A 25,651-nucleotide genomic window follows, 5' to 3' on the forward strand; every position below is an offset into this window, starting at 1 on the left:
GGGTCAACCCCATAATACCTCTTAGGATTCATGCTTACCTATTGTTTTGGTCCTTCAAACAAAGCCCTTGCTTTCCTAATAGTTCAGTCATACATTCATGAATGTTTATCTTTATCTCACATGTTCAGGTATTCTATGCTAAGAGAGTTTGGTATCTGATACATCATATTTCCTAAATAAGAATTTATTTTTTTGTTTTGTTTTAGTACAGGGATTGAACCCAGGGATACTTAACCACTGAGTCCCATCCCCATTTTTATATTTTATTCTAAGGCAGGATCTCACCAAGTTGCTTAGAGCCTTGCTAAATCGCTGAGGCTGGCTTTACAATCCTCCTGTCTTAGCCTCTCAAGCTGCTGGTATTACAGATATGTGCCATGGCACTGGATATATCAGATGATTTTTAATAATTGCTTTTTAATTGTTAATAATTCATCAAAGTAATCATTATTGAGATATATTTAAAACCAGCCTCAGAAGTGTTATTTTCATCTAATTTTATTCTTTCTAACCTAATACATTTGGATTTCTAAAAACATATGATCTTGAGTGTTGATTACATCCTACTAATAATGAAATAAGGATCAAGGATGTGGTTCAGTGGTAGAATGCTTGCCTAGCATGCTTCAGACCTTTCATTCAATCCCCAGCATTGAAAAAAAAAAAGTAAGAATGGAATAAATTGGTTATACTTTAAAATATAAATTATTTTACTTTAAGGGAGTTAGAAAAAAATCAGAATATGACTCAAAGTTTATCTCACTGGTTCTGTTTACAAACGTATATCTAAATACTTAGGTACTTTTGTCTAAAAGTTGTTAGTACAGTTATATGATCATATCAACCAAAGAATACATAGGCATCCTGTGACTAACTAAAAACAATGCCTGTTTATAAACACTGATGCTGATAGGTTATTTATTAGAATTTTATATATTTTTAAACATGTTTACTTACTTTTTTCTTATAATTAGCTTAGAATTTATATGCCAGATAACCTTATACATACCCTCTATTTAAAACTCAACAACTGTGTAAGTGCATATGAAAATGTTGATGTCAGGTGAGTATATATACCCATATTATCCCAGCTTCTCAGGAGGCTGAGGTAGGAGAATCTCTTGAGCCCAGGAGTTCAAGTCTGGGTAAGATAAGATCCTGTCTCAAAAAATAATAATAATAATAAAAGTTGATGTCTTGCTGATTGCTTACTTAATTAGAGCATGTTACACTCTCAGAGCTTTTCGTTATTTATGTAATCTTAGATTTTTTATTATAAAAATAGGGGATTTGATTAAACAATGAGAAACCATAAAAGAAATGCTAATGAAACATTAGGGAAGAAATTATTTCAGACTAAAGCGAAATTCTAACCTGGTGCAGTGGCATATGCCTGGAATCCCAGTGGCTCTGGAGGCTGAGGAGGAGGATCATGAGTTCGAAGCCAGCCTCCGCAAAAGCAAGGCCGCTAAGCAACTCAGTGAGACACTGTCTCTAAAATACAAAATAAGGCTGGGGAATGGCTCAGCGGTCAAGTGTCCCTGAGTTCAATCTCCAGTACACCCCTTCCCCCCAAAAAAAGAGAGAGAAATTTCACAGTGACAAAAACAATAAAACAGGGCCTGTTTTAAAACAATAAAACAGAAGCAAGTGTGGAAAAGAAAGTACAGTAGTACTAATCTGAAAGAAGTATAGAATGTGGCCAGGTGCAGTAAATTGTTAAAATGGGGGACTGGAGTTGTGGCTCAGTGGTAGAGCACTTGCCTGGCATGTGTGAGGCCCTGGGTTCCATCCTCAGCACTGCATGTAAATAAATAAATAAAATAAAAGATCCTTTTGACAACTAAAAAATATTTTTTAAAAAAAATGGTTAAAATTGGCTGGGCGCTGTGGCACAGACCTGTTTCAGCTACTCGCGAGACTGAGGCAATGGATTGCAATTTGAGGCCAGCTTCAGCAATTTAGCCAGACCCTGTCTCGGGGTATAACTCAGTGGTAGAGTGTCCCTGGGTTCAGTCCCCAATACAGAAAAAAAGGGAATAATCAACAAAATATAATGCATTTTGAAGAGCTCAATATCGAAAATACTTGCTGTAACCTCACTGCAATATGCTGGATACTGTTCTCGTTCATATATATTTGTCATTTCATCTAATAAATAATTGCCTATTGTATTTAGAAAAAGATAGTTTCCCATATGTTTGGCCTTGTTAGTGACCAACTGTAAGTCAGAAATCAGAGAAATTAACAAAAGAAGCATTTCCAGAAGTAAAAGTCAGTATGAATGCAGTCCTTTTGGAAATAATGAAACTTCTCACAAATATAGCTAGATTAGTTGATAACAGCATGTGGCATTGTTTCTTGATCTTAACTGAATAGATGTGTGTTTTCTTTTATTTAAATGGTCTTTTAAATTTTTTTTGTCCTATAATAATTGTTTCATCAATTGTAAAGATGTAATTTATGGGTTTTTTTTTTTTTTAATTTGTTTGTTTGTTTGTTGTCTTGGGGAGGTGCTGGGGATTGAACCCAGGGCCTTGTGCATGTGAGGCAAGCATTCTACCAACAGCGATATCCCCAGCCCTATAATTTATGTTTTATAGTGATAACTCACAATGAAAAGTTTTTTTGGGTTTTTTGTTGTTGTTGTTTGTTTTGTTTTTGGGGGTACCAGAGATTGAACTCAGGGGCACTCAACCACTGAACCACATCCCCAGCCCTATTTTGTGTTTTATTTAGAGACAGGGTCTCACTGAGTTGCTTTAGCACTCTGCTTTTGCTGAGGCTGGCTTTGAACTTGTGATCCTCCTGCCTCAGCTTGATTTTAATTCAGTGAAAATCCAGTTTCTTTTTATTAGTGTTTTATTAAATTGTGGTAAAATATACATAACAGAAAATTTGCCATTTTAAACATTTCGAAGTGTTCAATTCAATGGCAGTAGGTACATTCACAAGATTGTGTAACTATCTCCTCTATTTCATCATCCAAAACAGAAAGACTGTAACCCATTAAGCAATAACTCCATGTCCTCCTCCCCTCAGCCTCTTGGCAACTACCATTTTCTACTTTCTGTCTTTTACGAATTTAACTGTTATAGGTACCTCACACAAGTAAAATCATACAGTAATTGTCATTTTATGTCTGGCTTATGTTGATTAGCATGTTTTTAAAGTTCATCAGTATTGTAGCAAGTATCAGAATTTTATTTCATTTTATGGCTGAATATTTCACTTTATATATATACCAAATTTGTTTTTTGGGGGGCAGGTAAAGATTTTTTTTTTTTTTTTCAGCTGGGGATTTGAACCCAGGGCCTTGTGCTTGCGAGGCAAGCACTCTACCAACTGAGTTATATCCCCAGCCCCAAATTTGTTTTTTTGTTCATCACTTAGACTTTTCTACTTTTTGACTACTGTGAATAATGCTTCTTTGAACATCAATGTTACATATGTTTGAGTACCAGTTTCCAGTTCTTTTGAGTATATACTTGTGAGTATAGTTCTTGAGTCATGTGGTAATTCTGTTTAAATTTTTTTAAAAATTTTTAGTTGTAGATGGACACAATACCTTTATTTTGTTTGTTTACTTTTATCTTTTATGTGGTGCTGAGGATCGAACCCAGTGCCTCACACATACTAGGCAAACACTTTACCACTGAGCTACAAACTCAGGCCCTATCTTTCAATTTTTGAAGAATCCCCTGTTTTCCAAAGCAGCTGTGCCATTTTACATTCCCACCAGTTATGAACTATGGTTCCACTTTTTTTTTCTTTTTTTTTTTTCTTTTTTTTCCAGGTCTGAAGACGTAACTCAGAGCCTTATACATGCTAGGCAATTTCTGTGCTACTGAGTTAAATCCCCAACCCAGTTCCACTTTCTTTATATCCTTATTAATGCTTGTAATTTTCCATTTTTAGGACTATAGCCATATTTATGGGCGTGAAGTGATATGTTATTGTAGTTTTGATATGCATTTTCCTAGTGACTAATGATGAACATGTTTTCACATGCTTATTGGTTATTATCTTCTTTGGAGAATGTTTAGTTAAGTCACTTGCCCATTTTTAAATTTTAATTTCATTTTTAAATCATGATTTCTTAACCTGGGGTATGTAGATACATTCTAATGGAAGAAGATCAAGTCCTCTTGGTTTCAACTTCCTTTGGGAGCCCAATCCTCTGTTTCAGTAATACTGCCTCCTGCCTTTATGTTGGTAGTCACTTTCTGCTATCCCTAATCTCTTGGCCACTTCACTGGTTCCTGTTTGGCCCTTCACTCTTTCATCAGTGATATATCAAAATCTTTGCTTAAATTCTTGCTGTATGATTTGGTTTTTGTTATCCTGGGTAGAGCTTGACGCAGAGGATAAACTCTCTCTTATTTATTTATTTATTTATTCATTCATTTATTTTAGTACCAGGGATTGAACCCAGGGATGCTTAACCACTGAGCCACATCCCCAGCCCTTTTTTATATTTTATTTAAGACATGGTCTCACTCAGTTGCTTAGGGCCTCCCTAAGTTGCTTGAGTCTCTTTGAACTCCTGATCCTCCTGCCTTAGTCTCCTGAGCCACTGGGATTACAGGCGTGCACCATAATGCCTGACTCCCTTATTTTACAATGGAAGAAACTTGAACCTTTTTTCTTCCAAATACATTTTTTTTTTTTTTTTTATTACTTGGTCATATTCAAGGGAAAACCATGCTGACATTCCTGAAACTCAAGAACTGCCAGGCACAGTGGCTTATGCTTGTGAATGAATAATGCTGCTTGGAAGTTGAGGAATGAGGATCACAAGTTCAAGGCCAGCTCAGCAACTTTGCAAGAGCCTGTCTCAAAAATAAAAACTTTTAAAAAGTGTTGTGAATGAAGCTTAATGATAGAACGCTTGTCTAGCATGCACAAGATCATGCGTTCAATCCCCAAAAAAAGTCATGTAGCTAGTGGGCAACCAGATGTGATTGGACCGTAATACGTTAACTCTCAGCCCATTTCTCATTCTAACAAATTAAAACTTTCCACCCAGGTGCACAGAGGTGCATACCTGTAATCCCAAGAATTTGAGAGGCTGAGGCAGGAGGATTGTATATTCCAGGTCAGCCTCAGCAATTTAGCAATTTAGCCCTAAGCAATTTAGTGAGACCCTATCTCAAAACAAAAATAAAAAAGGGGGAGATGTAGCTCAGTGGTAAAGTGCCCCTGGGTTGACTCCCCAATACTGCCAGAAAAAGAAAACTGAGGGGGAAAGTGTGATGAAGACAATACAGAATTAAAACTGTTCTCTATAGTCTTTTTAGGGTATTAGTCTCTTTATCAGATACAATGTAATGACTGTCTCCTATTGGGACAGTTCAGCTCTAGCAATAGGGTAACCCCAGCCCAAGTTGAAGGGTTTCACATGGTAGTTTTTCTTTGAGTTACCTGCAGTAAGCAGAGCTTCTCTTAAAGTCCTTCATGAATGCCTGCAGTGTGCTGGATATTAGGAATGATACAAAGTTGAATGAGACCATGACTTTTAAGGTCAGTGACATTTACAAATAATTTGATGGTGGAGAAAAGTTCATAGAGGTAGAATAGTAGACATGATTACTTGCCAGGGAAAGTAGAAGAAGGCTTTTGACTTTTGATCTGGATGATAAAGATGAATTGTAATTCAGAAAGAAACAAAGAGGAGGCAGGGAAGTAAAAGTAAAGAGTTCATGGAAAGAAAAAACTAACACAGTACCCAATTGGGTACTTTGATATGTGTTATCTCAAATAATTGTCCAGAAAACCTTATGAGTTTAGCCATTTTACAGGTGAAGAAACTGTGATTCTAGAAAGTTAACATGCACAAATCACACATGTAATTATTTGTCAGAAACTTGAACTAAGGAGTATATTAACTAGGCAGTTGCTCACATGAATGTGCAATTTAAATGGTACCAATTTCATTGTATTATTTGTGAAGCTACAGAGGAATCCTATAGAGAGAGGGGGCATTATTCTTATAGACTATAGAATATATATTGGGAAAATAAAGAATACCTAAACTTTTTGGAGTGCTGTTTACTAAACTTCAAGAGAGGATGTTTTCCCAAATGGTACCTGTACATTTTCCTACAATACCCAAGAGTAGCACCCTTTTTTTTATATAAATGTTAGATAGTTGATGATTAGTGTGTGTGTGTGTGTGTGTGTGTGTGTGTGTGTGTATTTTGCTAGGGATTATACCAAGGGCCTCAGGTACACTAGACAAGCTCTCTATCTCTAAATTATACCCCAGCTCAGGAGTCATAATTTAAAGGAGCCCAAGCAATAAAGGTCAGTCTTAAATCTTCTTAACTCCAAGATGCTCCTATTTCCTCTAATATATCATTGAAATGCAGATGACAGACGTATAGCTAGACAGACAGACAAGTAATTAATGATTCTAAAGAGTATACTGCTTCTCGTAATCTTCTGACAGGAGTATCTTATAGTAAGCTTAAGTATTATATTTTCTTCAACTCCTTATCATAATCACACATTCTTCAGATAGCTTAAATCCTCTAGGGAAAAAATGGGACAAAAATAAACAGGAAAAAAAAAAGAATAAACGGGTCTCCACTGTTAAAGAAATCTATCACTATATTTGTTATCCTCAGGAAATTACTACAATCAAGGAGAGATTCGTAAGAAAGAACTTTTGCAGAGCTGTGATGTTTTGGGGATTCCACCCTCTCGCGTAATGATTATTGATGACAGGTAATTTATCTTTTAATAATGTAAAAATTAGCAATGAATTTGGAGTTGTACATTCTAAAAACCCAAAAACTTAGTATGGGGAGATAAGAACATCTTATTTGACAATTCCACTTAAAACTGCTTCACATTTATTTATTTATTTATATGTTTTATTTTTACTGAAAACAAGAGACAAGTTTTAAACTAAAACAAAAAGTTTTAAGCTAAAAACAAAAAGTTTTAAACTAAAACAAGTTTTAGTTTAAATATGCAAGATTGAACAAGGGGACAGATTTTCCCATGAAGGTGATCCCAATCTGATACAGGTGAACTGCTTCCATAAATATGAATGTGTACACCCCCTGACCATGGAACTTCACACCTTTTCTACAGTTAAGACCTAGGAAAAGTCTAATCTTCAATCTGGACACGGGTTTCAAAAGGGGCAATTAGGTACAGGTTTGTAGGAAGGAAGGATCGAGGGTGAATAAAAACATGAAAGTGATGAACAGGAGAAAATATCTTAATTGCACTACGGGCTTCTATTCAAAACCCAATCAGGGTCCTGTAAGGGATAAAAGGTACAAAAATAACAGGAAGAAAACAGGAATAAAACCCACATGAATCACTGTGGCATCCAGTTTATATTCACAAAGAAAAAGCTCCAATCCATCTTTTAATTTTTTTTTGAAAAATTCCTGACATTACAGAACTAAACTGAAATGTATAAGTAGTCCACTCTTACATTCCATAACAAACAGAAAAATTCATGAGCCAGAAAAAAAGGGGGGGGCAGAAGCTCATAAAACTAAATATGTATCTCAGCATTAACAGCTGAACTGAGAAAGGAATTAAAACACTTTAATTTAAAAATCAGGAGTGGATGATAAAATGTGTAGAAACTGAAAATTTACAAGCTATTTAAAACCTGGAATCACTGACTGTTCAGAAACTACACAGATGGATCATGGGTGGTGGTGAACAGCAGAAAGGGATTATGGATGAATCTGCATCGGTCTAGCTGCTCCTCATGCCACCCGTCTCCAAGGAAAGTCTGACGTTGATTAGATACAGAGCCAGGCTAATGCTGGCAGCAGATCTAGTGATGGTAACCTGCCTGTCAGTAGATCCTTCCATTGGGTTTGCAATTTTGATCTGCACCCCAGACATCTGATGGATTTTATTGATTTTGGCTCCTTGACTCCCGATTATGCAGCCAATCAAGTCATTTGGAATGGTGAGTTCATGAGAAGTAGTCTGAGTAGATACATCCAAACCTGCCCAAATAGCCTTTCACCTCTAGAGAGGTGGAAACAATGCCACTGAATCCAGTGTTGCCATGTGTCAAAGGAAAATGAGACTATTGCATTGCAACTGGTGCAGCTTGGTCAAATCTGACTGTGGAATGGCATACTGTCCTTGAATGGTATAGGCCTCTAGAGGTGGTCCCTCAGGTCAGAGTTGAGGCACATGGACAGGGTGGTGTGGGGAAAGCTTGCACTGTCACTGGCTGTACTGTACCTGTCCTGACCACCTGCAGAGATAACTGGAGAACTTAATAGTTTGTGCCATGTATGAGATGTCACGCCCTTGAGGAGGGACTGGGAGAGTCTCAATATGACCACGCAGATCTGTTTGACACACTCAGTGATGGATTGCGGAATGCCAGCAATAGTGATGACCCGCTCAGTTGAATTGGAAAGCATGTCCCCTGCCACCTGGACTTGAGCCCCTGTATTCTCGTATTTTCTTAATCTTGCAACCACCTTTTCCAATGAGAGAGCCACACTGACTAGCAGGGACCACCAGCCTCAGAGTGATTGGGGGGTCTACTGGCAGCTGTGCTATTGGTCCTCTTCCAGTTTGTAATGATCATAGCAAAGGCTTTGAAGATGGCATTAGTGGGTCCAGTCAAAGTGATGATTCTCTCAGGACAATTCCCTTCTGAGATGTTATGTGCACCACTCTCCTCTCACATCTTCTTAACTGATTCTCCTTTCTTTCCAATGATACTTTCTTTCCATGCATAAGCAGCCGAATGGCGAGAATGACATTTAACCCACCTTCAATCACACCGGTGTCCATGTAGATAAGTGTTCAAGTCTTTGGTCACTGGTCAGGGTGAAAGCCAAAAACTGCAGGCTGAGGGGGAAAGGAAAGCAGGTGGGAAGGGGAAGAGTGGGAGATGTGGCGGGGGGGGGGGGGGGGGGGCAGGGGGGACAATAGGGGCCAGTGAGAAGGCCCCCCACGGTGGGCAGAGGAGGAAGGCAGGGTGCAGGAGGAAGTGGGAAAGAGACCTGGGGCTGGTTGGGGGCTGGGAAGCAAGGACAGAGGGGAGGAGGCGCAGGCTGTGGCTGCTCTGGCTACTGCCTCTGCTGGTCTGGACCATATTTATTTTTAAATGATGTAATGGAAGTAACTTTCTTCAACTTGTGTTCAAAATGTTTTGTCTTGAGATAGATATTTCTCTATACATCTATATCTTTAAAATTTTTTAGGGCTGGGGAGATAGCTCAGCTGGTAGAGTGCTTGCCTTGCAAGCACAAGGCCCTGAGTTCGATCCCCAGTACCGCAAAAAAAAAAAAAAAGATTATTATAATTTCAAAACCACACAAAAATATAAAGAACAGTAGCATGAACCCCCATATGCCTATACCTAATTCCAGTAATATCCCAGTAATTTGCTTTACTTGCTTCATCTATCCCCACTTAACATCTTTCGTGTACATGAAGTATTTTAAAGAAAATCCCAGACATCGGACTTTTTCACCCTTACATATCTAAGTATGCAAATCTAAAGAACATGAACATTTTCCTATGGCTATCATGCCATTATCATCACATCTAACTAAATTAATAATAACTAATTCTTTGGTTCCTCCAACACCAAGCCCATATTGAAATTTTTCCAGGCAACTCAAAAATATCTTTGTACAATTCGTTTTTTTGAAATCAGAATCTAAACAAGGTATATACATTATAGTTGGTTGATATTTTGCATTTAATTTACCTTTCCTCCATATCATTGATTTGTTGAAGAAACCAGGTTTGTTTTCATATAGAATGCCCTATCTTCTGAATTTGTCTGTCTGTTTCCTCCTGGTATAGTTATTCCTCTATCTTTTATATTTCTTGCACACTGGAAATTTAACTGTAAAATCCTGATTAGATTTGGGGAGAAGAATACTTCATAGACCATTCTGTGTACTCATATTACATTGTATCAAGAGATGCTTACTGTCTGATTATCTCACCTTTAGTGATTCAGCACTTGATGAGTGAATTCAGATGGCAATAGCTGTTTCCCTCATTTTAAAGAAACCCATCAACTTTTTATGTAATGTTCTTATGACTATAACTTGAATCATTAACTAGAAGTTACAAAATAGGAAGTTTTTAATTGTCTCACATGTTCTATATGTACTAGCTGTAATTCTTTTTTGCAGAACTTTCATGATTAACTGGGACTGTTTAACTACTTACTGTATAATTTGAACCAATAAGGCAAGATAGATGCTCAGTTCTTCCCATTTAATTGATGTTCTCAGAATAAGGAATTGATAACCTAATTGTGATCCATTGTTTCTTAAAAGTGGGGGACACTTTTAATTTCACTAGGAATGTCTTTGTTTTTATATAGTCCACATTTTAGGTTCAATCATGGTTATGGTTTAGATATGAGGTGCTCCCCCAGAGCTTATGCTTTCGAGAAAGTTCAGAGGTGAAATGACTGGGTTATGAGAGCTTTAAACTAATCAGCACATTAATCTGCTGGTAAGGTTTAATTGGATGGCAGCTAGGCAGATAGATGTGTCTAGAGGTGGTTGTCACTTGGGGCATGCCTTTTGTCCCTCATGAGTGGAGCTTCCTCTGCTTTCTGGTGCATGTCCTGAGCAACTCTCTTCCTCCACACCTTTCTATATGATGTTCTGCCTCACCTCAGGCATAGAGCAACAGAGTTGGCCATCTGTGGAGTGAGACCTCTAAAACTCTGAGTGCCAAATAAATTTTTCTTCCTCTGAAATTGTTCTTGTTAGGTCTTTTGGTCACAGTAGTGAAAAAGCTGACTAAAACAGTCAGTAGGTTCTTTGATTCCTAAATTGTCTATCTTTGACTAGTGAGCTTCTTCATGGTGGCTCATGTATATTCTGATGGCTGTCTTTACTCTTTTATGATTTCCTAACTTTCATGGACAACAGAACTCTAATACCTTCTTATATATACCTCCCTGCCCTGATTTTGGAATCAGTCATTTCTCCAGGAAGCCTTGGTTTGTCTTAGTATGGAATGATATTTGAATACTACAGCCAACACACTAGGAGCATTATTTGCTAAGTGTTTTTATTTCTCATTGCTAACTGGCCCTGATAGTGAACAGAACTAGGATATGTCTATTTTTTCTTTAAGGGGAAAGAAAAATCAGTAACTTATACTGATGATTACAATTCAGTGTTAATGTTTCAGGGATTTTGTTTAACATCTTTAGTTCTTACAATTGAATCTTTTCTCTTACACTGACCATCTTGCTTTCCAACAACACAAACATTACTCATTTTATTTAACCTTAAGAATTTCACAAAACATGGAATAAAATTATCTTCTATTCAGAAGGGCAGAAATTGAAAACCAAGATTAAATATAACTGACCGTAACATCTATAATTTACTTTAAAATAAGTCAGAAAATATATGCATACATATACCCATATATACATTCACACACATATTTTATATATAGATACACACAAATGCATATTTTGTATATACACATACACACACACACACACACACACACACATATATCATAAATTAACCCAAAATAGCGAGTATTAACAATTTGAATCTCAATAGAAGGTATAAGAGTGTTTGTTATACTATTTTTTAACTTTTCTATCTGAAAATTTCTATAATAATTTTTTTTTTTTATGTACCATGCTTACTACACGCCTTTTCTTCCATCTCCTGGCATATATGAATATATTTTACTGTATTTGTTTCTGACTCACTTCTTCAACCTATGAAAGAACAGCTGGAATTTGTGAATTTTACAACATTTTAGGCTTTAAAATATGCTTTTGGCTAGCAAGATAGCTTTAAGGGTTTATTGTAAATGAATTTGTACTTGCTTCCCTGTTTTTAGGTTTGCTCTTATGTTACTGGGTAACACAACCGTGATGGTAATAACTTAAACTGTGATGAAAAGACAAGCTCCTTTTAGTATGCAAAGAAAAAAAATTATCACCCTAGATATATATAAAAAGTCAAAAGTGGTAAAGTGGTAGTTTTGCCAGCATTTTCAGTCCATTCCTAAAACACAAAATTGGCTCTTTTTTTTTTTTTTTTTAATGGTACTGGTGCTTGAAACTAGGTCCCCAGCCATTTTTTTATTTTAAGACAGGGTCTCACTAAGTTGCTTAAGGCCTCACCAAATTGCTGAAGCTGTCCTTGAATTTGCAGTCCTATCTCAGCCTCCCAAGTATCTGAGATTACAGGTGTTCCCACCACGCCCAGCTTGTTCTGCTATTTTTACAGGACAGGAATACTAAAGAAAGAAGTTGTATCTTAACTGAAATCTGTATTTAGGTGTGTCATAATTATCAGGCACTGGGAGTTAATCCCAGTTTGGACAGTATCCCTATCTTTAAGTAAATAAACACTAACCCATTTCTAAGATGAACTTGTAACCTTACTTAAACAGTTGACCTCATATTCTGGGATATACATGGGACGTCTCTGAGGAAAACACAGTTCATTTGGCTTACTAGTAAGTGGTTTCCCTTATGTAGATTCCAGGTACACAGCTAAGGATCAAGGAAAAGCTGCCAAATAAGAAGTTGTCAAGTCTGAAAACAAAGAAGGTCCCCATCACCTTCATTTACCACTTGTTTATTTTTAATTTCTATAGTTTTCCAACAATTGTGGTTCCAGTTGTTTTTTGGATGGTTTCGTGTGTGTATAGGCGTGGGGGGGATTGTTCTTAGATTAGAACCAGTGCATTCTTAGATGAGGGAAGGGAGTTACTACCAATAGGCACACATGAGTTAGTAATAAATTACAAATGAATGGTCACTTGGCGGGGCTTCAGTAGTAAGATTTGTCCTCTCATATATGAAGTCGTCCAGAAGCAAGATAAGTCCAGTGTGGCTTAACGGCATCATCAAAAACTCAAGTCCTGAAAAACAAACAAACAAGAAAAAAACCCAAGTCCTTCCCATCTTTTACGCAGCTATCAACATGCCTCCCCTTGTGGTTACAAAGTAATTGCAGTAGTTTCAGATGTGACATGCAAGCACAATTGTGTTCTGCCAAGAAAGTGGTTATTTTCCTTCTACACATCTCTTTTATTATGGAAAAAAAATAGAAGCCCCAACAGACTTTCTCTCGGGTCTGCTGTCCTATGTGGCTTCCCACCATCACCTCTATACTACCTTCCCAACCCCTGTTGCTGCTGCACAGTGGACAAACTAGTATCTAGTATTTTCAGACTTTATAATGACAGATGACACTTCCAGCAGAATGTTAGGAATGGCTATAGGAAGGAAAAGAGCTTATTTAGCTTTGCCATGTTGCAAAGCCTATATACTTTATACCTCACATAGAATTTTATTTTTTGTTGAGCTAGATTAATGAAACCTAAGTATATGACTCCTTGGAATTCAGAGCAAGGAAGTGTCAACTCCATAGCAAAGATTAACAATAGATAGGTTAAATAGAAGGAAACCAAGGAAAGCAGACCAAAAGGAAGTATGATAGCCTTGGAGAACTGCCTAGCACTTTTAAAAGATCTTCAACAGAGTTTGGGAATGGGAAGAAGCTATCAGTGGCTCTAAGTTTATTAATACCTTATTGAGAAAAAATTCAGTGGATTGTTAGGCTTAGATTGGCTCTCTGAGTTGTTCATGAACTCAATCATTCTCCATGAGATTCCTTTTTCATTCCAACGTCTATTTTAGTTAGCTCTCCCCACTCCACATACACACAGATTAGAATGGGAAAGGCAGTGGAGTTCACATAAACTGGGAATGAATTAGCCTTGGCAGAATATGTATCTCTTTCTGTTTGAACATAACATCAATACAGAAAAGTAAACTGAATAGTGAAGAGGAATGATGAAGTTTTTGCTTTAGAACAATCACTGATAATAGCATGAATTGAAGAGATTAGCATCTTAGACCAGTTAATCTATTGCATTTGTCCTGGTGAAAGAAAAATATCTCAATTTAGAGTAACAGTGTCTGAGATGGAGATGAGGGAATAAATCAAGTCTTACTTAAAAGGTTGCAATGACAAGATTTCAAGGAATAGAATTTGAGATAATGGAAATCCACCTAGACTTCTGGATGGGTAAAGATTAGCTAGGGTACTTTGCAAAGGATAAGAAATGAGTTCTAGTGAGATAAAAGATTAGACATCCTTATGGGAGGATTAAAATTTTTAAAATGAATGAATTTACCCATAGATTAGTTGGAGTGATAAGAGAGTAGGGATCATCAAAAGGAAGAGGAAGTAAAAATGCAAACAATGATAAGAAAAATAATTTGAAGTTTGGTGTCCTATAAACTGAGATGTGGGGTGAGGATACTTTAGAACATTATAAGGAAAAGGAGGTTTGTCTGACCCTTGTTAAACAAAATTAGCATCAGATGGTGTAGAATGTTTTGTATCCTGTTTTTTTTTTCATAAGAGCACTGTATCATATTCCCATGCCATTAAATAATACTTAAGCCTTTTAAAATCAGACAATCTTTTATTTATATCCAAACTTTATTTATAATGCAATTATGCAAATTCTAAATTCTTCTGAGTGGGCTGGGATTGGGGCTCAGTGGCAGAATGCTTGCCTAACACATGTGAGGCACCAGTTTCGATCCTTAGCACTACATAAAAATAAACAAATAAAATAAAGGCATACTGTCCATCTACAACTACAAAAATATTTTTAAAAAAATAAAAAATAAATAAATTCTTCTGAAACAGTTTGTTGTGATAACCAAATGAACTTATACATGTGGAGCACATATCACACATTGTGTAAAATATATTGAAGTATGATAACCAATTGTTTTAAAATTAAAGTAATGCTAAATTATTTAGATTTGGTAATATGAATTTTTCATGACATAATATAATAATAAGACTTAAAAATATTTTGTTTGTTTAATTTTTTATTGGTGCCAGGGATTGAACCCAAGACTGCTTAACCACTGAGCCACATCCCCATTCCTTTTAAAATTTTATTTTATTTTGGGACAAGTTCTCACTAAGTTGCTTAGGGCCTTGCTAAATTGCTGAGGCTGACTTAACTTTCAGTCTTCCTGCCTCAGCGTCCTGAACCTCTGGGATTACAGGTATTTGTCACAACACCTGGCTTAAAAATATTTTAGATGATGACCATCAAATGTAAGAATCTACCTTATTATATTTAGCACTTTCATTTTTTAAAAGCTCACCATTTTTAAGCTACCAATTCCATTGACAGCTGTCAAGGTTTATATGAAACCCCAAATCTACTCACATTTTAAAAAAATTTTCAAATATATTTTTTAGTTGTAGATGGACATAATAGCTTTATTTTATTTTTATGTGGTGTTAAAGGATTGAATCCAGGGCCTCACGTATGCTAGGCAAGCACGCTACCACTGAGCCACAACCCCAACCCTCTACTCACATTTCAATATTAACCAGATAGATAATACTTAAGCCTGCCCCTCTCTCCCTCCCTCCCTCCCTCTCTCTCTCTCTCTCTCCCTCCCCGCCCCCCTCTCTTTCTCTCTCTTTGTTCCAGTACTGAGCCAGGGTGCTCTACCACTGAGCTACATCTCCAGCCCTTTTTATTTTGAGACAGGGTCTCCCTAAATTGCCCAGACTGGCCTCAAACTTGTAATCCTACTGCCTTAGTCTTCCAAGTAGCTGGAATTATTGGCATGTGACCTTAAGTCTTTAATGGTTGTAAAGATTTGATCAGAAAGATTTACCACAGGTTTGGAGATGTAGCTCAGTGCTAGAGCATTTGCCCAGCATTCTCAAGGCCCTAGGTTTGATTTCCAGTACCACTTTAAAAGGAAAATCTGTTATTAGAAAGAAAAAATGATGTACCACAATTTATTATTGAATACTGAATATTTAAATATTATTGAATATTCAAAATTTTCTAATATTTAAGAATTTAAAATTTTATTAGTAAATCTTTCAACCATAAGTAGATTCCTAGATGATGAATTACTGGGTCAAAGTAGAGAACTTTTGTAGATTGTATATATGTGGTCTTAGGGATTGAACTCAAGGCTTAGTGCATGCTAGGTGACTAAATAGAATTATAGGTGTGCACCCAGGTTCTTATAGTTTGTTTTTACTTTGTTGGTAGGTTTTTAGTTGTTTTGCAATACTGGTGGTCCAACCCAGGGCCTCACACATGTTAGGCAAACACAACCAATGAGCTACACCCCAAAACCTATAGTTTTTTTCAACTATGTATACGTAGTTCTTGCTAAGGTGATTTTGATTGATTTTTTGTTGTTGTTGTTATTGTGAATAAGGTTTTTATAAGAATTTACTGCTAGTATGTAGATTTATTGATTTTTAACAAAACTTCTGTCAAAAACCTACCAGTATTCCCCTTGCTTCTCTTAAGTTTTATAGGTAAATCATCTGCAAGTAATGCTTACAATTTTTTTCAACATATGCCTATTATTTTTGTTTTACTTCTTATTGCTTTAGGAAAAATTCCTTAAACTTTGTTAAGCAACATGATTAAGAGCAGGCAATTTTATGTATCTTAATGATTTGATTAAGAACACATCTAGTGTTTGATCATTAATGGTGTTGGTTGCTGAATATGAAATATATTCTCTATCATATTAGACACTGTTGGGAATTGATGTCCATTTTATTAGATTGGGAGAGTGGGGTTCTGTTCATTTCAGTACGCTACAAAATAATGAGGAAAAGGTTTAGATTTTTTCTCAGTCTTATTTGGTTCAGGGTAAACTATTGTGATCATCATGAGAGAATTTCTTCTCTTCTTATGCCAATGAATTTTGTAATGTTTTAAAGAGCACAGATCTAGATAGTGCTAGATTGCCCAGACTGAAACCCCAGCTTTATCAGGTTATTAACTGTATGACCTAAACAGGTTACTTTTTTTCTGTTTCTAAATTTTTTCCTCTGTCAACCTTGAAAAAATATATGGTTTCAAGTTAATTTATAGAAGTCATTAACTCCTGTTTTCATATATGATATGACCCTTTTACTCAGTGAGTATATGTTGTGATTTGTTTTCTCCCTATTAATATTAGTATTAATAATATTTTGGGTTTATGCCAGGCACCCCATTTGTTTCTACCTGTGCAGTGTCTGCTCTGGCCCAGCAACACAAGTTGTTGTTTTTTTTTTTTTTTTTTTTTCAGGGACAGATCTGATTTGTGAAAACAGTAGTGAAGCCAAAGACCTTTTGTTATCAAGACCTTTATTCTCATCATCTGCCTTAATTTATTACATTTTTTTTTTTATCTGTTCTGGGAAGATCATGAAGTGTCAGCCTCAGTTCCCTACTTGTGAAAGGATACAGTGGAGAGGTAGTAAACTTGGTAAAAATAAACATTTTTAAGAAGCTAATTTGGGGCTGTGGTTGAGCACAGTGGTAGAGTGCTTGCCTGGCATGTGTGAAGCACTGGGTTCAATCCTCAGCACCACATGTGAATAAATAAATTAAATAAAGGTCCATTGACAACTAAAAAATATGTGTATTAAAAATACACATATTAAAATATGTATAATATGTATATATATAAGGAAGCTAATTTAAAGATTTGAGGAAAATGCATCTTAGTTGGTTTCTGCTGTCATAACAAAATTTCTATAGCTCAGGTGGCTTTAACAACAAAAATACTTTCTCAGTTTTGCAGCCCCAAAATCCTAGATTAAGGTCTAGCAGGGTCAGTTTCTGATGAGGGTTCTCCTCCTTGCTTGCAGATAGCTACCTTCTCACTGTATCCTCACATGGTAGAGAGATCTCTCTTTGGCCTCCTCTTATAAGACACCAGTTCTATAAGTTTCCTGCTAAAAACCCCATCTCAAATACAGTCACATCTGGAGGTCCGGCTTCAACATATGAATTTTAGGGCAACATAATTTAGTCCACATCATTCCATTCCAACTCATCAAAATTGATTTCCTTATTGCATGCAAATTATATTTATCCCATTCCAACAGACTCCAAAATTATTTTTTTAAATTGGTAGCACCAGCTAACTCTTTATTTAGTTATTTATTTTTATGTGGTGCTGAGGATCAAACCCAGTGCCTCACATGTGCTAGGCAAGTGTTCAACAGCCTCCAAAATTCTTAACTTATTCAAAAATTAACTCTGCAATCCAAGTTCTACAGTCTAATCTAGATATCACCAAAAGCAAGTATGAGTACAAATTTCATCCTGAGACAGAATTCCTCTCCAACTGGAATCTGGGAAATCAGACAAGTTACATGCTTATGAAATATGATGGTGGGACAGGGTGGAATAGATAGATAATCCTGTTCCAAAAGGGAGAAAGTATTTTTGTTGTTAAAGCCACTTGAGCTATAGAATTTTGTTATGACAACTGAAACCAACTAAGATGCATTTTCCTTGAATCTTTAAATTAGCTTCTTTATATATATACATATTGTATTATACATATTTTTAAGAAGAAAGGATAACAGATCCAAATAAGTCCAAAACCTGGGAAGGTGCATTCCTTTAGCTCTTCAGGCTGAAGAATAACCTCTTTGGTTCAATACTCTGTCCTCTAGGCCCACTGGGGTCTGTGGTGAGAGTAGCAAACCTGCTGATTTCTGAATCTCCATTGGGGATCACATTTCCCTCTTTTTTTTTTTTTAATTTGTTCTTTTTAGTTATGCATGACAGTAGAATGTATTTTGACATATCATATGTAAATGGAATATAACTTGCATTTTTATGGTTGTACATGTGTGGAATACGTTTCCCTCTTATTGAAATATGATGTATGTACATAGCCAGAAAACTGTTGTCCGTCTGTTCCTGTTGAATCTTTGGAGTCCGGCAGCCCTCTTTTATTTTGTGCCTCTTTTTTTTCTTCCTGATTACTACTGAGATGGCCAATTTTGTAATTTGCTCATATTAATCTGTTCATCAAATGGTTCTCTTCAGAACAGACTTTCTCATTTTTTACAATATGGTGAGGCTGAAATTTTTCCAAAATCTTTAAGTTCTAGTACATTTTTGCTTTACAGTTCCTCCTTCCATCCATCTATCAACTTAACACTTTGCTATAAGCAATAGGAAAGACCCAGGCAGTACCTTCAACATTTTTCTTAGAAATCTCATCTAAATATCTAATTTTATCCATCACAGTTTTATCTTCCACAAAACACTAGAACACAAGTCAGCCAAGTTCTGTGTAACTTCAGGGATGACCTTTTCTCCATTTTCCAATAACTTGTTCCTCTTATCTATCTGATACCTTATCAGAGTGGCATTTTACATCCAACATTCTATTCATGATTATTTATGTATTTTCTAAGAAAATGGAGGTTTTCTCTCCAGCTCTCCTTCTGACTTCCTGAGACCTCACCAGAATCGAATTTAATGTCCACATTTCTACTGACTGTCCCTTCATGGTAATCTAGGCTTTTTCTAGCATATACCTTAAAACTCCTACAGCCTTTATTCATTGTCTTGTTCCAAAGCCACTTCCACATCATTTAGGTATTTGTTACTTAATGGTATGAAATGTGTCTTGGTCCTCTTGGGCTGCCATAACAAAACACCATAGACATGGTGGTTTAACAGAAATGTATGTTCTCACAGTTCTGTATGTTGGCAGTCCCAGATTAAGGAGGTTAGTTTTTGGCAAAGGTCCTCTTCTTGCTTTCAGATGGCACCTTCTCACTGTATCCTCATTTGGTGAGAGAGAAAGAGAACAGGGAGATGGAACTGATTCCTGGCTTTCTTTTTTTTTTTTTTTTTTTTTTTTTGGCAGGGTGGGTGGAGAGGTACCAGGGATTGAACTCAGAGGGAATAGACCACTGAGCCACAACCCCACCCCTGTTTGTATTTTACTTAGAGATATTAAAGATAGGGTTTCACTGAGTTTCTTAGTACCTCGTTTTTGCTGAGGCTGGCTTTGAACTTGCAGTCCTCCTGCCTCAGCCTCCAGAGCTGCTGGGATTACAAGCATGTGCTAGCACACCCAGCCTGATTCCTAACTTTTGACAGTGAAGTAGGTCACCACTTTATTACTGTATTGAAATATCATCATGGGCTTAATAGTACAATAGTTGACATTGTGTGTGGTTAGTGCTTTCTTACTGCTCTGAACTTCAATGCTTGATTTCAGGGAAACATTTAACCAGAAGAGCTCACCAATTAAACCCCTTATAAGGAAAAAATCAGTTCTTAAGAAGATATAATCTTATCCATTAGACAATTAAATGATTATTATTGGGAACCTTACCCAGTTTCTTAACAGATTGGTTCTGCTAACTTAATGAGTTATATAACATTAAAATGCATGTTCCACAGATGGTAACAGATACCTATTATTAAATGCAGTGAACGAGCAAGACACCAGGCTAGATGTTGAAGAAAGAAAAGCGCAGTTTAGAGGGTAGTAGATGAATACAGGTATTGGCATGACAGTCACTGTGGCTGCATTTGTACATTTCTGTTCCATTGTGCATGTGCTAAAGGTCAGGTCTAGCACGAAGATTAGAGAGCCTTTCCAGGATACCCAGAAAGTGTATGGGGTTGGAAAATGCAATCTACAGATTTAGTACTTACTTGGGACTTTTGTAGGTCTTCACATATTATGAAGAATCTATAAAATTATTTACTTTGTATATCAAAACAAAAATACACATATTTTTATTCATTGATAATTCCTAAAATGATACATAACAGACTCTTTAATAGCAGCTACTACCCAGTTGGGACCATAGAAGAGGGACACTTATTTTAATTTCGCAGAATTCTATATAATTTTTATTTTCTTGCAAACCTATTTACTTTTTAAATTGTTTGTTTTTTTAAAAAGATTATCCCACATATTTAGTAAATCATTCTTCCCTCTCCATTCAACTTCTTCTGCCTATTCAAGTGAATGCTAGATTAGAAATAATTCTGTATATACTTTGGTAATATTTGATGAGTTCAAAACAGAACACAGTTCAAAAAAAAAAAACAGAACACAGTTCCTTGAAAATATAATGTGACTTTAAGCTTTTTTAAAAATAACTACTGTGGTCTTCTTGAGGACCTCATTCTGAAGGATAAGTGAAAGGAGAGCTGGGAACACTGCTCCTGAGCACTCACACTGGAAACACGTGGGAATTCAGGAGAGTTCTGATTATGATGAAATAAACAAAGAGAGTCCCTCAGTTATAACTCATGCTCCAGCCCATTAAGTGCTTTGGAAACTGTGATTTGTCATTTGGCAAAATTTGCAAGGTCTCAGAGCTGTTTGTAGTCAAAGAAGTACAAACTGGGACAGACATGAAGACCAGTGGTACAGAATAGAAGACACAGAGAAAAACCTATGTAAATACAGTTATCTCATACTAGACAAAGGCACCATAAATACACATTGGAGAAAAGATAGCCTCTTCAACAAATGGTGCTGGGAAAACTGGAAATCCATGTGTAACAAAATGAAATTAGACCTCTGTCTCTCATCCTGCACAAAAATCAGCACGAAATGGATAAAGGACCTAGGTATTAGACCAGAGATCCTGCACCTACTAGAAGGAAAAATAGATCCAAATCTCCATCATGTCAGCTTAGGAACCAAATTCAACAAGACTCCTAAAGTGAAAGATGGAGATTAGCAAACAGATTTCTGAGACCTAAAGGAAATTATTCTTACTTTCTTTAATTAAAATCTGAATCCTCAGCTTGCATAGTTACTTTTAACTTTGGGAAGGTTCTAAATGCTTTGATTTGGAAGCATTTTTCTAAATCTATTTGGTTATTCAATAGACTGGGCAACATTGTTCTCTAAGGTTTCAGCAACACTAAACATATTCTTTTTTTTTTTTTTTTAACCAGTTCTTTTCTTAACATCAGTATGGCATTAAAAAACCCAAGACTTTTACAGACTAAGTTTAGCTGCACAAGAAAATAGAATCTAGTACCTACTAGGAAACAAATGAGCCTGAGTTGGTAGCAATTCCTGTAAGTTCTTGTGTTTTCCAAAACATTAATGCAAATCATATAGTGAAAGAGAGAAGCATAAAGAAGAATCTGGGTCCATTGGGATCATGTTGATAATTAAACCCTCTCTCCTCTTAAGACCCAGTAAGAGACTCCCCCCCCACCCATAATAGAAAATCAAAAAGACCATACCTATGCTTGTTGCCAATGTGGATCTGACCAAGTGTCCTATCACCTAAGGGATTAAAGTAAAGCCTCCTACAGTTCTTTTCTCCACATATATGAAGAAGAGAATGGTTGAGGATTAAAGGCACAGTGCAAGTCCCTGTTGGCAAGAACAAGGCAGGGAGGGCTCCATTTCTCCTAAAGGATGCAAAAGACCAGAATGTTTGGGAAGGAGACCAAAGTGGACCTACCTGATATGAAGCTATTATGTGAAAACTGAAAGCTGCTTCAATATTATTTTAAAGCTAGATTATTCTGGGAACCAAAGAAAGACTTAACCTTTAAATAAAATGACCAGGGGAGTCAGTGCAAAAGAAGTAAAATGGTACCCGAGAGCATTTGTGTCTTATACTACCTGTTGAAAGAGTTTGTTTGGAAGAGGTTTGCAAATATCACAAAATTAGAATTCAAGGTGATTTTGTATGTTGTGACTGTGACAGTCCCTGCAGCACTGTGTGTAATAGCAGAAGATGCTAGCTACCTAATTGTCTAGCAGTAGACAATTTATTATATAGCCATGCTCCAGAATATGAAACCACAATTCAGAGTTTTCTATGTATATTTAATAACCCTGGAAATTGTTCATAATATAATATTAAGTTTTTAAAAGGAGTATACATTTTCTTTATACTTTTCTGTATTTTCCATAATTTTGATAATGAGCATACATTAATTATAAAACATATTTGTTAGATTATTTTATATTATACTAAATATCTCTTTTTTCTGCTTTTGTTTTTGCTTGTTTTTAATGAAGAAACATTGAACAAAGTAACAAGATGGTCAGTATTTTACTTTTCTTTTTTTTTTTTTTTTTTTTTTTTTTTTTTTTGGTACTGGGGATTGAACCCAGGAATGCTTTACTACTGAGCTGTATGCCCAGTCCTTTTTAATTTTTGTTTTGAAACAGGTCTCCCTAAATTGTGCAGGCTGGCCTTGAACTTGAAGTCTTCCTGCCTCAGCCTCCTGAGTAGCTGGGATTACAGGCATGTGCCATTGTGCCTGGCTTCATATATTTTTGTTTTTGGTTTTTAGTATCATGGATTGAACCCAGGGGCACTTAACCACTGAGCTGCATCCCCAGCCTTTTTTATTTTTTATTTAGAGACAAGTTCTCACTAAGTTGCTTAGGGCTTCACTAAATTGCAGAGACTGACTTTGAACTTATAATCCTCCTGCCTCCCCTTCCTAAATTGCTGGCATTACAGATGTGTTCTACCATGCCCATCTTATATATGTATTTTTAATACTTAGTTTTTAATAATACATATATATAAAAGGTTAAAAGAAAATAAAAACCATCCAGATCCTCTCACGTGGCGATAACCCTTGTCAGTACTCTGCAACCTTTCTGTGCACATACAAAGATAAAATGATATATGCATTCTTAATTATAATGTTAGAAAAGTAGAAATAATTTCATAGGTGAAATCATTGTAACAAAACAAATCAAATTGAATGTTACTTGAAAGAAATTGAAGCCAGGCATAGTAGCACACACCTTTAATCCCAGGTACTTGGAAAGCTAAAGCAGGAGGATTGAAAGTTCAAGGCCAACCTGAGCAATTTAAGGGTTGGGATGTAGCTCAGTGATAGAGAACACCTGGGCTTAATCCCCCATAATAAAGAAGAAATGAAGAAAAAAAAAAAGGAAAAAATTGAAGTGAAACTGAGAAACTTTGAGATAAACTTCAGATAAATGTTTCCACCTAATCCAGTTATAATGGATTAATACCTTAAAAAAATCTGTCCAAAATTGAGAAGAAAACATAAAATGTCTTAAGAATGTAGTAAGGCGTTCTTGGTTTTGACCCTGGTTTCAAATTATCTACTTCCACTGACTACCTGAAGGAAGTGAGTTTACTTGGATCCTTCCTAGAAACCCTCCTCCTCAAACTCCCATCATATTATTACTTTTACTTTGTCAAGATTCATTACACATTCTTTTCAAACACCATCATTCTCACAGTTGTTCGGTCTTTTTGGCGGGGAGCGGGGAAGAGGTGGTGGCACTTGACCACTGAGCCACATCCCCAGCCCTGTTTTGTATTTTGGAGACAGAGTCTCACTGAGTTGCTTAGCAGCATCACTTTTACTGAGGCTGACTTTGAATTCGAGATCCTCTTGCTTCAGCCTCCCGAGCCACTGAGATTACAGATGTGTGCCTCCACTCCAGGCACACTTGTTTAATCTTAATCTTCTGTTGAATTAACCAAAGTACAGCCTGGTTTATCTTCTCCCCAGTATCTGCTTTTATTCATCCTCAAATTGACAGGAATTTATTACCAATACAATTTTTGAAGAGTAGTACATGGATGCTATGTTTTTATGTTTATGGATATTCATTTGTTGTCTTTACACTTAAAGGACATCTTGGGCAGCCATGAAATTATTGTACACTCAGCCCTTTGTATCCGAAAGTTCTGCATCTGCAAGTTCTTTATCTGCAGATTCATCCAGACATAACCCCTCAACTGCCCGGCAAAAAAAAAAAAAAAAAAAAGTTTTTTTTTTAGGGCTGGGGATACCTGTAATCCCAGGAACTCAGGAGTCTAAAGCAGGAGGATCACCAGCCTCAGCAACTTAGCAAGGCCCTAAGCAACTCAGTGAGGCCCTGTCTCAAAATAAAACATAAGGACTGGGATTGTGACTCGGTGGTAGAGCACTTGTCTCGCACATGAGAGGCACTGGGTTCAATCCTCAGCACCACATAAAATAAATAAAATAAAGGTATAAGAATAAAACAAAAAGAACTGAGCATGTGGCTAAGTGGTTAAATGCCCCTGGGTTCAATCCCCAGTAACAAAAAATAATAATAATTCATTTCATTGGTTCTGAACATGCACATACTTCTTGCCATTTCTCCCTAAATGACACAGTTAACAGCTATTTACATAGCATTTACATTTATTAGGTAATATAAGTAATCTAGAAATGATTTAAAATATACAAGAGGATGTGCCTAAGTTATATGCAAATACTATGCCATTTTATATAAAGAAGTTGCGCATCCATGGACTTTGGTATCCAGCAAGAGGCCTGGGACCAGTCCCACCCCCTCATCTCTCATAGAAACAAAGGGACAACATTTTCCTCTGCAGATATTGCTTTACTGTCTTTTAGTAATATGTGTTGTATTGTCTTGTACCAACTTGACTTTTGTCTCTTTCAGAATATTGCCTCTAATTGGATACTGAGTTCTTTTCTTTGTTGCAGACATACCAAAATTTCAATATGGTATGTTTTGTTTTGTTTTGTTTTGTTTTGCGGGAATGGGAATTGAACCCAGAACCTTATGCATCTTAGGCAAGTGCTCTACCACTGAGATAAGACCCCCAACCCCATTTATGTTTTATGTTTATAGTTGATTGCTGTAAATCAGTTTTTCCAAGGACATGAACCTTTTAATCTGTAGATCCTGGTTTATTTTCTCTGTTCCATTAGCTTTGTCCTTTTCTTCAACAGCATTAATTATGAGCATGTTATATCTTCTTTGTCCTCCATAACTTATAACCTATGTGTCAGTGTTCTTTTCAATTTTAAGATTTCTTCA

At 36.3% G+C, this 25,651-nt stretch overlaps 1 protein-coding gene and 1 pseudogene across 2 annotated transcripts in view; one reads left to right on the plus strand and one right to left on the minus strand.

Moving 5' to 3' along the window:
- The window catches only part of PIGL (phosphatidylinositol glycan anchor biosynthesis class L), a 91,996-nt gene that overhangs the window by 5,900 nt on the left and 60,445 nt on the right, over positions 1–25,651 (plus strand). Inside the window, 1 exon segment of the mRNA XM_079131719.1 lies at positions 6,630–6,729. Coding sequence (XP_078987845.1) covers positions 6,630–6,729 — 100 coding nt within the window.
- On the minus strand, positions 6,740–8,959 carry LOC306656471 (poly(rC)-binding protein 2-like; annotated as a pseudogene). Its single transcript has one exon. The product of its transcript is annotated as a poly(rC)-binding protein 2-like (transcript).

Source organism: Sciurus vulgaris, assembly GCF_902686455.1.
Source record: "Sciurus vulgaris genome assembly, chromosome: 3".
Classification (NCBI taxonomy): Eukaryota; Metazoa; Chordata; class Mammalia; order Rodentia; family Sciuridae; genus Sciurus; species Sciurus vulgaris.